Source organism: Sparus aurata, chromosome 9 (genome assembly GCF_900880675.1).
Source record: "Sparus aurata chromosome 9, fSpaAur1.1, whole genome shotgun sequence".
Lineage (NCBI taxonomy): Eukaryota > Metazoa > Chordata > Actinopteri > Spariformes > Sparidae > Sparus > Sparus aurata.
The window spans coordinates 7,425,786-7,441,759 of NC_044195.1; the positions used below are offsets into that span (position 1 = coordinate 7,425,786).

General features: G+C 43.5%; 1 protein-coding gene across 2 annotated transcripts in view; it reads right to left on the bottom strand.

Moving 5' to 3' along the window:
* kalrna (kalirin RhoGEF kinase a) overlaps nt 1-13,961 on the bottom strand; it is a 155,928-nt gene extending 141,967 nt beyond the window's left edge. Inside the window, exon 1 of one of the 2 annotated variants that reach the window (XM_030427283.1) lies at nt 13,603-13,960. In XM_030427283.1, coding sequence (XP_030283143.1) covers nt 13,603-13,669 — 67 coding nt within the window. In that variant the 5' untranslated portion in view covers nt 13,670-13,960. Of the gene's footprint in view, nt 1-13,602 lie in introns of both variants that reach the window. The other variant, XM_030427284.1, reaches the window with a different exon arrangement.
* Nucleotides 13,962-15,974: the final 2,013 nt, after the last annotated feature.

Genomic DNA, 15,974 nt, shown 5'->3' on the forward strand with positions numbered 1-15,974 from the left:
ATGTGTAGCTCCTCCCTCCAAGTTACCTCACCATGACTCAGGACTGAGGCCTCATTTAAAGGAACAGGACACTCCGCTGCTCAATCTTCCTGTAAAAGTCAGTTGAAGCGGTCCGCCTGCTGGAGGTACCAATGTGTCAATGACACAGACTCCAACCTGTATGTTCGCAGATGTAAAGTGACGGGATGAGAACACTCAATAGACCATATGCACACGCCGGGCATTTTCCTCTGACGTCATGCTCAGCGATGGAAGCTCATATACTGGGATTACGTCAAACTGCTGTAATCTACATCGCAGGTGGTATAGGCGCAGAAAAACGGATAATTCATTATCATTTCACTGCTTCCTGAATGACCAGCAACTGAAGACATGATTGGTGGTGACACTTTGGAGGGACATCAGGCTGTATTTCAAGTGAAAACTAATTTGATACCATAAGACAACAGCTAATGTAAGGATTCAACCGCGTCCTAGCTAACATTACTGTTTGATTACATCCAGTGCGTTTTCACTACCTGGCTTAAATGAAAGGAAAGGAATTGGTTGAATCCTAGCTTTAGCTGATGCTTATTGGCAGCTAATTGGTCATCAAATCCTTTGTTTTACCTGGAAAAATGTCTCTTAAGATTTTCACAATTCACTTTACATTTGCTGATGAATCAGGGCAGGGTAAAAATGATAACAATTTGTCAGATTCCCTACATTTATAGGCCTGAACACAGCAGTAAAATGATGAGCTTCCCTGCTCGAGTGTGATGGCCGTTGTGTCAATGTGGTCTATTAGGTCAAGTACAGGATTTATTCCACTAACGAGTACTGAAACACATCACTGTGCCACACCCCACACTGGGTGTCATGTTCCTTTATTAAGATGAATATGGGCATTGTTGATTATTCTGTTTCTCCAAGTCCATCATAAATCATTTTGTTCCAGGACCATCATTGTAACGTACAGAATAAAGTCCACATCAGGAGCAAGTCATTGTGGCTGACTGGGTTTTGTATGGTAGGGTCATTTTTGGAGACTGAGTTCTGTATCCTGTTTGGAACATATTGTTTCACTGTTCCCTTATTATTTTTACACCAAGCGTACACAAAGTGACAGTTTTCTTTCACTGTTTGGTAAATTGTAGGGACCAAAAAATACCTGGTTAGGTTTAGGATTGCATGCTTAAGGTTAAAATATCCTCTTTCACCACATTAAACGCGTCTTAAGAAAGGATAACCTCCCCCGTGTGGACACATTTTCCATCTTCCCTGAGTCGCAAAGCTAAGACATTACAAAAACAGGATTAATGGTCAGTTGTAATGATGGTCCTGGAGCAAATTAAAATATGACAGTCCTACAGTAACACTAACACAGTGATATCAGATCTTGCTACCATAAATATTGAACATCTTGCCAAATCGGTGGCTGTAAATAGCCCAAAGCTAATGTACTTTTTACTTCTGTTTGAGTAAATTGCTAAAAACTACAGTGCAGAAATAGGGAATACAGAAATAGGCTTGGGGCTGAGTGCTACAGATGGGGTAGGGAAGAAAAGTATTAAGAGACAGACTACCACACTGTGGGTTTGGAGATTTGTTGAAAATAACTGAAATCACCAGACTGATCCTTTAACTAGCTGTGTGGATCATGGTTTTAGCATGTTCCAGGTTCTAAAGGCACACAGTTTTCATCCGTTGTACTCTTCTCAGTGTCACTGTAATGTACTTCACTATTATGCCAAAGAAATATAAGTAAGAATGTGTTTTAAGACTGGACTTGGGGGTCTGTAAACTAGCATGAGGGTCATGCATCCTATACAAGCTTTCATATTCTGGATATGTTCATCTGGAGAATAAAGACACCTTGTAATTCACTGACCAATATACACGATTCTAAAATGTTTCAGGCGACTCAGAGCAATGACGCACTAGTGTATCCTACACAACACATAAGGGCTGTGAAAGTTCGAACTTGAAAAATTCATATTTGAGCTGAAACAACTTAAAAAATGTACAGTCTTGATCTATGGCCCAACTGACCAGTAAACTAAGCTAATATTACTGTTATGTTGTTTTGCCACAAAAATGGAGGACAATAACAAGCAGAGCTGACAACAAGTAGTAGTCATAGTAACAGCTACAGCACATCTGAGAAGGAGTGTGTGGGTTCCACGCTGTGGATGTTCAAGTCGCAAATTTGTGGACTCGTCTGGTATCTTACCACCGAACTGAGGCAGCCGAGGCACCAAGAGACAAGCAGAACAGCGGCAAGTGTACAACCTCGCGTAACTGCATATTATTCAGCAAACTCTGCCCCTGCCAGAAGCTTGTTGAAAGGCCAACGGTAATAGAAGATAGAAGGTGAGGCCCAGTAGATGTGACAAAAAGGTCATCCATCTGATTTCAACATGTGATCGCTAGAAGAACCGGAAGACTGTGATGTTAGACGGGCTGTAAAGTTTTGGGAGGTTTGTTTGGTTTGTCCGAATTAATTTTATTCCAACTGCGTGCCACTGCAACTTGATTTTCAGAAAAAGGGACAGCTCTACAACATGTTCTCTTGACAAAATGACTGAACAGGTTGATGACTACGTACATCACAGTTACCAAACAATATAACCCGCTCAGTGTGCCAGTGACACTCATGCCACGCGTTGGTTGTACGCTTGCAGTTTGGTTAGGTTGAGGAAATATTGTAGTTTGGCTTAAAATAACTTTTGCTGCTGCAGTTTCTGTTAGAAAAGTACCAACGTTGTGTAAGTAACTTAAGTTACATCACGTAATGTTGGCCTCCATGCTGACTTGTCTCTGTTTGTGTCACTTCACCTGACTTCCTCCTTTCCTGCCGTTATAATTACTATGGCCACTAGAGATCACCGCCTAACTAGTCATGTATATAGGGGATGTAATAAGCTGCTTTCATAGTCTATCTATATGGTTGTTGTTCTGTTGATCCTACATTATCACACTTTACTTTAATTACGTGTGTGGCGCCTTATCCTTGTATTGTTATCGTATTTACTGTTTCACTGACTAACAGAACTGGGTAGGGTGATGCCACACTATTACAGTGACTATCAAAGTATTCCAGCTGACAAATCTGGGTTTCTCAAAACCAGAATGGGAACTTATCCTGGTTCCCTGAAGCCGAATGTCGGGTTTAATGTGAAAACATATCCACAAACAAGAAAAGAATTATCACAGGACACTACCAATAATACTTTCATCAAGCTCAAAACTGTAACGACAGACTAGACAAAGCCTATTTGGATTCCGTGGATACAACAGCTGCATTAACTGTTAACTGGCAGATCGTACAAGTCGGGGGATTAGCTCATACCAAAGCTGCTTTAAGAAATTACATTTTAATAACATGAGATTCCCATATGGCGCTGGTATGTCCCTGCTGTGAACTGCAAGCATGACATGATGATTTTTCTTCGACTCCATGGCAAATAAAACGTGTGCTGGTCTGGTCTGGTCAGACAGTCAGTGAAGCGAAGTCAAAGAAACGTTTTCTTTGGCACAAGTGTTCCCTGGAAACAATTCAAGATTACATAGTGTACGCACCCCAGGAGTCCACTTTACTTGTTGAAACTATAGATGATGTATTCAGAGACAAGAGGATTGTCTTTAAAAAGACACAACTTTAACAGGCTTTTACTGTCTTCTTATGATATATTCTGGATTTTTGCTCATTATTAAGAGATGGGAGTTGAAGCATTAGCTCAAGTAGGCTTCTACAGTTCAGCTTTACTGGACGATTAAAGTGGAATTCAATTGTTTCTGCTTACAGGTCTTGAGGAGTGCTATGTGATATGTGCACATCTGAAGAATATGTGAAGAAAAGTTGTATGAAGTCTTTTGTAGCTCCAGGGGTAATGGTTGATTATTTTACTGCAGTGATGTCACTTGAGTCAACATGGGCGGGTCTGAAGCCTGCTACAAGTTTAAATGATGAAAATAAATTGAGGATGGGGGTTAAAAGAGGTGAGCTAACCAGACTTCTGTAGCCTTCACCTCACCTCTGCTTGAGGCTACAATAGCCACTACTAGCATAACACACCCAAATCTCCAAAGCACCTCTTGAGCTGATGAGGAACATTTTGTAGTATGAAAGAAAACAGTGGAGTACTTTACAGCACATTTCATGTTGTCAGATTTTCATAAAAAATCCAAGTTGAATGTACTAATTCATTTATACTCGCCTCAATCTCTTGTCAATTGTATTTTTCTTTCTTCTAAATCACTATTATTGAATTTATTATGCTTTGCGCCAATACTTTTTTCCGTTTCACACAAAACCTAAAAATCAGCTCCTGCCGTCGTTCATTCGGTGCAGCTACATGCGCAGTGAGAGCAGATGTTCAGTGAATTGACTTTAACGAGCTATGTTCGTTGATATGTATTCATGGCAACACGCGATCAGAGGTATCAGCGTAAGTGCTGGCAGTACTAGTGGATTAGTATTAGCCAAAGTATTACTGACAGTGTGATCTCATTGAGCTGTGTGTAAACACCCGCCTTTATCATCAGTTTTAATCCCTCTGCATAAACTCATTGATTTCAAAGGCACCTCCGATGAGGCTGTCCAGACTACATCTTGGTGAGAGTGGGACTCTGTTTGCAAGAACTAAACCCTACATCATAACTCCAGTTTATCCAAATGTTCTCCACCTCACAGTCTGTCTGAGTTTCAGTGCTTATGTTGCAGGTTAATCTGGCTCCAAGCCTGGAGGAAGCAGTGTGAATGAATGGATTACTGGTCATTCATCCATGTAATGTCTCTGTTCACAAAGCACTTAGATGCACACAGGAACACACAAACGCTTCTCCACTTCCCTCCGTAGGGCAACAAATTCACTCTTTAACCGCTCTACCGCTGGACAAAAAACCCAGTCACACCCACCAACATCTGGCTTTTATCTCAAATGGAAACGGTACAGTCAGCATTAATTCCCGGGTCAAATGACCCTGCAGTAGTCATGGACATTTATCGTCATTTATTGGCTGCAGCTCTGATTGGCAATGATGCAAAACGTGACACCAGAGTGGACACGCTCATTTTCGACCCTTTTTCTGGTACGATGCCATGATGTGCACTGAAGTTCCCGACTATGCATCTCTGTTTAAACAGCACTCGAACATTGTTCAGTCTGCAGTGAGTCTAAGGTAAAAAAAAAAGTACTTTCTACTGTTCCCTGACTAAAGGCAGAAGGGTTTTTGTGCATGCAATTGGCGATATACTCAGCCTGCCACCATAGCCTCCTCTATGTTGCATCCAACTGGTTTCCAAATTATGTTTCCAAGAACTGTCATGTGTTGACGCAATGAATTGTGAATGACTGTGTGCACTTTTGGACTGTCTCTCTTCAAAGTATTCATAGTGTACCACTTGATGACCAGTGCTGGCTAACATTCATTTTAAAAGGTAACTTGTTACGTTACAGGTTTACTGCCATTAAAAGGTAACTCGTTACTTTCCTCAGTAGATAATGCAGTGATATATGAGAGTATTTAAGCGCCACCAAAAATGTAAGTATAACTTCTTTGCGACTCGTTGCACGTCAGTTATATTCTCGACAGCATGTAGCCAGCTGTACATGAACCTTCGAATGCACCAACTCTACCGTACTTTTGTAGCCTTCTTTACGACCCACAATCAGTATCTCCACAGTCTAGTATTAGAAATGACAGACGCAATATAACATTTACATCTTTATTCTGCTAACAATCTGACAGAGAACTGGGCAGAGGCAGACAGTATTCGGCACAGCTGTTTCAGTGAAACAATACAACAAGCACTTGATTTAATGAAGTTAACGCTGTCCTCTCTGCCATCCTGCTGCATTGATTTAGCTCGCTACGCATGCGCACTGACAGAGCAGCCACCTGCTGAGCAGCAGGAGAGAAAGTGATTTTTGTTTTTGCCAACAAAATCCACAAACGGATTACTTTCAAGAAAAGGTAACTAAATAACTGATTATTTCACCAACACGTTAACTAGTAGAAGGTAACTAGTTACAACAAAAAATGTGTTCCCAGCACTGTAACGGATTACTTTGTAACGCGATAAACCCATTGAGACATCACCCTTTTGTTTGTGGACCACCCTTCTGAAGCCTCAAGTTTGTCCGAAGTTGGCTTTTGCCTTGGTTTTTTGGAACCGAATGATGACTATATCTAGATGAGATGGTGGAGCTGAGGCGGAAATCCTGATTCTGACTGAGAACCCGAGGACACACCGTGTTAGTGTTGTCACATAGAAGCGGGTCCCTAAAGTGTATCCTGATGTTGTCTATCTTACCCTAAATGGGATCATAATTTACAAAAATAAAAATCACGATGTATTTACTGACTTACTGACTAATAGATCAAGTGAGAAATAGGGTCATTTTCTCATAGACTTACACACAGACTCCTCCTTGAAACCAGTGTTCTTGCACTACGATGGCCAATCTAAAGACTGCATTCAGAATGTGGATTTCATGCAGTCAATAGTCTGATGATTGCCATTTACTTGCAACCTTACTACATTTCCAGGAGGACAAACTTGACTTGGAACAGCTGATAAGTCCTCCATCTTTTGTCTTTTCTAAACATCTCCATGGCAACAGACATTACTCGTGGCTTTCAGACGATTAGCTGGGAAAATTAACTCCAATTACCTGTTCATGCACACAGCGGGTGCTGGGTTCATTCCTCAGCGCTGGAATCTGAAGAACACACACTGGGATTCAATCTCACGAGATGCCGCTCTTTAGTGCCAAGAAGAGGAGCATGGAAGGCATAAACCATGTGCTAACTTTGGACTTCACCAGAGAGGTTGGGCCTTTCTAATTGAATTCTACAGAGAAGCAGCATTTAGCAAGACTCTGGTTCTGTTTTTAGCACTTGGACGCCGTCCTCTGCTTTCAGCCATGATAACACTCGGTGTGAAAGGAAGTCTTAATCTCCCAGCATGCCTGTGTGAGGAGCTGCTGTGCTTCACCTGTTTCTAACACGACGAGACCAGAATGACATCATCAACTTCTGCTTGTTATGTCTGTTACTCTAAATGACATGCGAAAAAAGGGATTTATGATTATTCTAGCGGCATAGCAACAGCAGCAGCTATTGACAGACAGCTGGCGTCAGCTGTCTGACACTACACTCTGATTGCGTGTGTGTGTAGGTATGAATGCGTGCGTGTCACTTCCTGTTTCCGTCTGATAATTTAGGGTCCTATTTATAAACCACTGATTGGCATAACATTGAGCTGCCGTGCCGCCTGCACTTTCCTGTGAGTGTGTGTGTATTTGTGTGTGTGTGTGTGTGTGTGTGTGTCTGTGTTCCTGGCAGATGTTGCTTACACGTATACAATTTATTCTGACTCGTTCTCTGCTCTTTTTTCAAAATCCTCTGCTGGAGCTTTTTTTTTTTTTTTTAAATGTGTCTTCTCTCAGCACTACAGCCATTTCCTACACAGACAAAATCATAGCAGATACACGTTGGTTTTCAATAATACACTAAGTGGCTCAGCCACCATGCTGGGAGAGGCAAATCCATATTAACGAAATGGTAAAATCTATTTCACTGCAGCTCATCAAGCTTATATTTAAATTGTGGAAATTCTATCAGCAGTCTTTTAACACTGGGACGCACTGAAATGACTGAGCCGATTATACAGTAGGTCGGACAAAGCCAAGCTGGACTCGGGGCTTTGCTCTAGTTCAGCTGGTGTTGACGGTCAATACATAAAATCATTCAGTTTTTGATTACTCAGGATTCTAACGTGTTATCCTCCGACGTAGTTTCCGCCCTTTGTTACATTATCCTGGACAGGTTTGTTTTTTTTAGATTGACATTGGCACTGGTGGTAGTTCCTTTGCTCACACATGCACTCACACTAAAAAAGAGCGAATGGCGTGCGGCGAGCGAGAAAGCTTTACTGTAATAATCCAGTTGATCAGGTTTCAGTGCAGAGCCTCCTCTCAGCTGAACTGACCTCACTCTCCTGAAGTTCTCTCTCCTCCTCCTCCTCCTCCTCCTCCTCCTCCCTCTCAACCTTGTTGTGTACAGTCCTTTTTATTTCCGTTTCTCCAACCAGGGCACATAGGAGAAAGGTCTACCCTGCACACTGTCAGGCTCCAAAGACAAAGCATCACCCTCTTGTAAAGACACCGTTTTGATCCACAAACTGTTCCTCAGATCTCTCTCGCTGACACTTGCCTGAGGAAAATCTTGTAGATCGAAATGTTGCAGAGAGAACTGAACAAAATACCTTTCATACATTAACAACTCCATACTTCAAGTGCCAGTGAGCCCCAAAACGACGTACTGTGTATCACTGTTCGTACCAGTGACAGGCGAACCAGACCTTCATCATACCGTCACAGTTTAGGCAAGGAAACTACTTGGTTGGGAAAAGACTGTGGTTTGGATTAAAATCTTTATGTTATGTATGTCATTTACGTTACGGATGTATCTGCAGTTACATTCTGTACGTTACATCACTTACAAAGTGACTGACTTTGGATTCACACCGGACACAAACAGCAGTCATCTGGGTGAAGTCCCGTCCTTGTTTAACCAACCGTGCACCAGATCTTCTTCTACCTACGTGGGCTTTGTCTCTCTGTACACTACATTGCCTGACTTGATCTGACCTGACTAACAATAAAAGGTAAACATGGGTCGCAATAAGCTACTTTCACAATCGACCTCTGTGGGGTTTTTTTTCTGTCTGATCAGGACGGGCTAGAATTACAGTATTTATTCAGAGCCCAGAAAGGTGCAGACCTTTCTCCTTCGTGTCCTGCAGAGATAATTAGTGTTTTGTGTTGCAGCTGAATATTTTGCCGGATGTGCACACACTTTGTTCCCGTGTCTCCATTCGCCGTGTCATCCAAATGAGTGTCTTCTACAAATTGCAGCATTAACTAGCAGGTTAAGTGTTTTTCAAGGACGTCGGGTTTGCAGAGTCGACATGCCGCTGATAGTAAACAGCTTGGGCATGGATTAATCATAGATGTACCTGTCATCCATGGTTCAGATTTCTGTGTTTAACGTTTGTCTGTCAAAACTGAAACAGAACTGATTACATTAATGGAAATGTCTGTCGGGCGTCTCTTTGCAGGTTTCCCAGATTAGGTTAATAACTTGTTAATCACACCCGGTACAGAGAGCAGGACACACATCATCACTGAAAGTCAACACTCGGATACATTTCCTTCGTTTCCTAATGGAGGCTACTGTCAGACGAAAATGTGTCAAATTACAAGGCAGACATTATGTTACAGAGTGTCACGAAGGAAGTAAAGAGCAAAGCAGCAGAGTGCAAAGTCTGTAATCTGTTTCTCCGAGGGGGGCTGAGTCAGCGCCGGCCAGTGTCAATATCACAAATTTGATTAAATCCTCGCAGAAGCATCGTGAAAAGGAATATGAGAAAGTTGTCCAGTGCCAGCGAGAGGCACGAGGAAGAAAAAGTCAGCATGAGGCTCGCGTGTGTGTCTTATGTCATTACCAAGTCTGACGGCACTCTGGACGGACCGAGCTTCACAAGGAGGAATTCATTACGGCAGCAACAGAGGAAATGTCAAATGATGGCATATTTAAGAGAGTTCAGCTGGTTTAACGATGTCAGGAACACTCGAGCCCGCGTACGGTCCCCTGCCATCGGACCGGCAGGAGCACTGTCACTCACTCCATAATGTGGAATTGGTTTTAGAGACGGAGGAGCGGCGTGGAGAAATCTCTCATTTCAAAGTCGGAGACATTCAGCCGATAGAGATCCGTCCCCGCCTCGCTCTCGCGGCTGCTCAGACACGGCGGCGCATTTTAATGTGTGCAGGCAGCTTTTGTGTCTTATTGTTGAAAAAGGAATCATTCCATCCCGCTCTTGTATGTGGATCGCTGTCTCAGACGACAGAGTCCTCCACCTCGAGGAAGACTTACAAAGCAGGCAAACGCTGATTAAAGGAGACCGCTGCATGCCTCAGCCCAGGCTGCAGACGGAATGCTTTTTTGACAGGGCATAAAAACACCTGACTGAAAATGCTTCCCTTTTCTTGTACATTGTGGAGTTACATCGAGAGGAGACGGTAGAGAGGAGGCCAGCTTGTAGAAACCCGAGCATCAATTGCTGCTTTTATTTTCTTTACATAAAACATTTTTAGGGAGTCTCTGTCCGGTTCACACAGACTTCTAATACGTGGAGAATATCACACTGATGCACGTGATGACCAGGAGGGGTGAGGTTATTTTAAATATTAACGCCAAACCCACATTTGTGTGTGTGTGTTCTGGTGGGATGAGTCGCCGGCGTCACGTCTGGTGAAAACATGCACATCCTAAGCATACATTTAACCTGTCAGAGAGTCGTGTATGTTATTTCGGGGCACAGTCATCAGAGCTTTAAAGCAGTCAACCTCAGATTCGACCTGCGATCCTACACATACACTTTCTATGTACCAGGAAACAGTGAATACGGCTGCCAGGTCGCAAGGCCTCCATAAAGGACCATGACGACGACTCCCTGAATTAAGAGTTAGAAACATAAGTTTGGTGAACATCTGCCACTGGAACTCTGTATGCTCTCTAAATTCTCAGCGTTTGGGAAACATTACGTCATATCATGTCATGTCACTGGACAGCATTTCATACAGATGTTATAAAATGAAGGCGTGGGAGTAGTTTTCCGAACAGGGGGAGCTGCATTTCAGGGTTTACTTTTAGAGGCGGGCCGGCGCTGATAGAAAATGAATCTTTGAGCAACTCATTTGATATAAAATTAAAAGTTTCATTCACCTTTTAAGACAAAATTCCAAACATCTGCCTCTAAAACATTAATCGATATAAAAATCGTGAAAATCGTTAAAAAAAAAAAAAAAACAACGCAAAGACACAAGTAGATGTAGTCTTTATGATTTGTCTTTTCTAATAAATCATTATCTCACAAATAATTCCTGTTTGGATTGCTGCTTGACACTACATCCACACTACAGCACCCATGAGCCTAAGGGAGCATTGTTGCACTCAAAGTCAAAACACTCCACCTTAACCAGCAGGACCTCAGCAGCACAACCACAGCGCCCGGCTCCGTAACTGCACATTTTCCTCCATCAACGCTCTCTGGGACCCGTGCTCGACTCCTCTCCTACAGTTGTTTGTACATTTGACCAGATTTCAGTGAATCAGACAGGTTTTCCTGCACACTGTCTCATTGTCTGTACTGATGAGTCAACCAGCAGGTTTTCTATGTCCTCCTCCTGGTAATGCTCCAACTGACAGTCATCTAATATTGTGGGAAAAAATGAAGAGGAGCTCACACATAGAGCCCTGTTACTCCATACCATACACACAGTGTGTGTGTGTGTGTGCGCGTCTGATCTAATCAACTTCAGTATCTTGGCAGGATTGTTCATGATAAAGTTATTGAACCGAATTACACTGACAGAGAGAGAGAGAGAGAGTCAGGGTGTGTCCCCCTCCAGCACCACTGCATACAGTGTGTGTGTGTGTGCGTGTGTGCGTGTGTGTATTTACCATGTCATCGAATATGTCACCCGTTTCCTAAACTGATAAAACCCTCTCTAAACCCTGCTGTTTGTAAAACACACACATTTACTGCACACACACACACACTTGAACTCATATCACCCTGAGATAATCCGCGTTTACACTAATGTCCTTTATTAAGTCGGTATCCAACACACACACGTACGTGATTAAGCTTTCTAAACTTAAATCACAACTAAAGTCTTCACAAAAGGGCCCTTCCATCAGACATGTGGTGGTGCAGGTGTATGCACTGCTGGTGTGATCGGTCACTGATGAATCCATCTGAACACAGCTCAAATAAATCATTGACTATTTCAGTTATTTATAAAGAAACAATTTAATCTCTTTCTTCGATGATTTCTCAATGATTTTTTTGGTCTTGATATAAAAGAAAATGTGGAAAACTCACATCACAAGTTAGTGCAAGGTGGCGTGCAGCGAGGTCTCACATTCCAGTGGGTGGAACCAGAGAGCGACGAGTGTTTGACATCAAAAACTGACTCTAACGATCAAATGAACTATGACCTCCGCCAAGGAGGTTATGTTGTCACCTGTGTCCGTCTGGTGGCCGCTTTGTCAACTGGATCACACAAAACTCACCGGACGGATTTCCACCAAACTTGGATGGAGGATGGCTCTCGGGGCGAGAAGACCTCTTTAATTTTGGGTTGTGATCCTGATAAATGGACGGATCCAGCAACCCTTTCTCACTTTCTTTAACACTGTGAGATTCTCAGGGAATAAAGCACGGAGCCGAGGTGTATTGGTGTCTGGTGGAGGTGTGCGCTCTACTCAGTTTAACTCTCGTGTCGCCTCCGTTTATGTCTCCTTTTCTTTTCAGGATTGCTCAGTTATTCCTTCGGTCTTTGAGGTGGCAGGAGACTGTGGATGAAGGCCCGTGACAAGTTCCCGGGGTGCGAGGCGGCGTGTTTTATCTGAGCAGCTGTCCAGAAGCCAAAGATATGAAATCAATGATCGTAGTCGACTAACAAAAGCCCCCCCGTGTCAGGGGGAGGGACCGGTGAGTATTTGCTGTTTTTGACTGATTAATGCCTTCAGCACTTAAATCCATTATCACAGCTGCTGCCGATGAATATTCTGATTAATCTGGCATCCGTTTTAGCAACTGGTCCAGGTCCCACAGAGTAACTACGGCTGTAAGGTTGATGTTTGGCCTGTTGGTGGGACAGAGGGAGCAGTTTGAAGACGTGATGGACCAGGAGGCTGACAACTGATGACCAATGAGAAGACCCGCCGGTAGCAGCCTGTGTGTTCAGCCATTAGGCTCTGGTAGAAGTGTCAGACACAGACACACACACATACACACTACACACACACACACACATAAACAAACACAGCCTCCATCAATACATCCTGCACACCACTATATAAACTCTAAAATCCTTTTTAGATCATCTGAATTACAATTAGTGTTTTTTTTTCTTTCTCTCTAAATCCAACAGTGCGCGCACACACTAACACAAACACACACACACACACACACACACACACACACGCTGTATTACAGCTGTGACAGTTAAACATAGATCGTCGTTTGGTCGCATATCGCGGTGGTTCCCTGATGTTCCCGTGAGCTGATGTGAATCCTTCACGATCCTCTTTCTTTTGCAGGGACCAGCAGCATCACATACACACACACACACACACACACACACGAGAGCTCACAGGACTGCAAACACACACACACACACACGAACACAATCACGCAGTAAACGCATGTAGGAGCTGTGATGTGAGCAGGGAGAGGAGCATCTATCATCATTTCATGTATAAGCTGGAGGATCGTGTGATCTCAGCTGCTCGTGTGTGATTGTGTGTGTGTGTGTGTGTGTGTGTGTGTGTGAGGGAGAGAGAGAGAGTGCACGGAGCACATTTGTGCTGATGTCCACCGGGCTTCATGAGCTCCTCTGTCACGTCCAGCTCGCCCCTGATGCTTTGTGTCAGCTCGGTGCGGGGAGCGGGGAGCAGGGTGCGGGGTGTGCGGGGAGCAGGGAGCGGGGTGTGCGGGGAGCAGGGTGCGGGGTGTGCGGGGAGCGGCGGCTCTCCTACCTGTTTTGTAGAAGGCATCAGTGTCGGGGTCGCTGGGCGCCTCCTCGGCCGCTTCTGCAGGGTTCATACCGGAATCCGGTTCAATACAATCCACCGACAAAAGAAAGACGGGAATCAAGCCTCCGCTACGGAAAATCCTCTCCTCTTTATTCCTCACATGTTCTCCGTCCACCTCTCTGCTCCCTCCATCCCCCTCTGGCGCTCTTTCTTTCTTTCTTTCTTTCTGTCGCCCTCTCGGTTTGTTTGGTGTCTCAGGGCTGGCTTCGTTTCTCTCTATTGTTCCCGGTCCAACCTCCCTCTCTGCTGCTGTCCGCCAGGGTCTCTCTACCTCCCTCCCTCTCTCTCTCCCCCGTACCTCCCCTCCTTCTGTCTGTCTCTCTCTCTCTCTCTCTCTCTCTCTCTCTCTCTCTCTGTCTCTCTCTCTTCATTGACCTTTATTAGACAGATAAAATGTAAATGTTGTTAAAGCGTTTAGAGATGATTGGCTGGCGGGAACATGTATCGTCATCATTATTTGTGTTATTATTATCAGTGTGTGTGCCGTCAGTTTCAGACTGTGGTTATATGATTTATAAAGTTAAAGCAACAGCTCGTCAAAAAAATTAAAAGGTAGTCATTAGCTACTTCCTGGTGAGATGTATAAATTGTTGTTGTTTTAAAATGTAAAAACAAACAAAAAAAAAAGGAGAAAAAAAACATAAAATAAATCCATAATGCTTAATCCAAGGCTCTGGAAGCCCAGCGATCCCAAACTGATTTAAAAACAAGTTATTTACACCCTCAATGTGCAGTCGAGCTCGTTCATCCTCGCTAACGCGTTTAGCCTAGCTGCTAGCCTCCAGTGAAGCTTTTAAAAACGTCTTTAAATAAAGTCAAATCAATTTGGGATCTTGGGGCTTCCGTAAGACTTGGATTACGCAGAACAAGTTTTATTTTATGACCCATTTTATTCTAAAATAAGTCGAGTTAATGCTGGCTCAAAAATGTTTTGTGGACTGTGAAACTTCTGCTGGCTTTCCATTAGCATGCCACCATCAGGACAACATGGCTGGGGGAAATCAATTTGACTGTCTAAGTGATGAGAGTTCATCCTCTGGGGAGCGTGAACATGCTCAGTACATTAACTCCTGTGTGCACATGAAGCCGCCCTCCTGAGGCTGCAGTCTTTGTTCATACATCCTCTCTCACCAGCTCTTGCCACAACCCAATCACCAGAAAAGATGTCGGCAATGTCGCCTCTGTCTCGACGGATGTGTTGAAACTATACATTTGTTTAGGTTCAGTAAGTATTCATGTATTGTGAGAATGTTGTGCTTATGCTCTGGTTAGGTCTAGGCACAAAAACTAATTGGTTAGGGTTAGGAAAAGACCATCTTTTGGCTAACCAGCTTCTACGAGCAAAAGAAGCAGCTGGATAATCTCATTCTCATCTAAATGACGGAATAGGTCGATTGCCTGTGACTCTCGAAACAACATGACAGCCGCAGCGGACCATTGTTGTGGGGTCACAATCTGGTTTATGCACAAAAAAAAGCTTGGTGAGGTTTAGGAAACATCGTGGTTTGTGTGGAAATAACCACGATACCTCTGTCACTTCCGTCACTTCCGTCAAAAACGTACGTATGATACAGCAGCAACACTGGATATAAGGTCCTGTAATGTGTGATACGTTGCCATAGTTTACTACGGGGAGGTTTCCACTGTAGTCGGTACTGGCTGAGAAGTAGCAGCAGTAGAAAAAAGTGTATAAGTTGCTACATTAGTTCATACTAGACTGTAGAGAAGCAAGGCATGCTTCAGGACAGTTAGCGAAAGAGAAGTCCAACCTACAGATCCAGTGGGCTGGCCACCCTGTTACGTTATTTCTCTGATGACAGCCTCTTCCTAACCCTAGCTGTTTTTCAACAAATGGAATGATAAAACTTACACTGAAGTGACATGAATTATCATGAATTCATGTACCCTTACCATAAAGTGTTACCATGGGGATAAATCTGGACTCAGTTGAGCACGTCGCCTCCTCGTCGTTTTTCCTAGCTCTTCTGCAGCGCTATCATTTCTAACTTGGTGGCTGTGGCTTATCTGGAGATCGCTGGTTCAAGTCCTCTTGTCTGCTTGTCAAAGTGACCTTGGGCAAGATACTGAACCCCAAACTACTCCTGATGTGCTGGTTGGCATCTTGCATGGCAGTCACCACCATCAGCGTATGTATGTATGAATTACTGTAAACCACTTTGTAAAAAGCATCCGCTTAATGTCTTAATGTAGCTTCAGTTGTGTAGTGGATGTGACATGACACTCAACATTACATTAAAATATCTCACTGTTGACTTTTTGTTTCCCACTGGATATGAACAGTATTCTCACTCGTT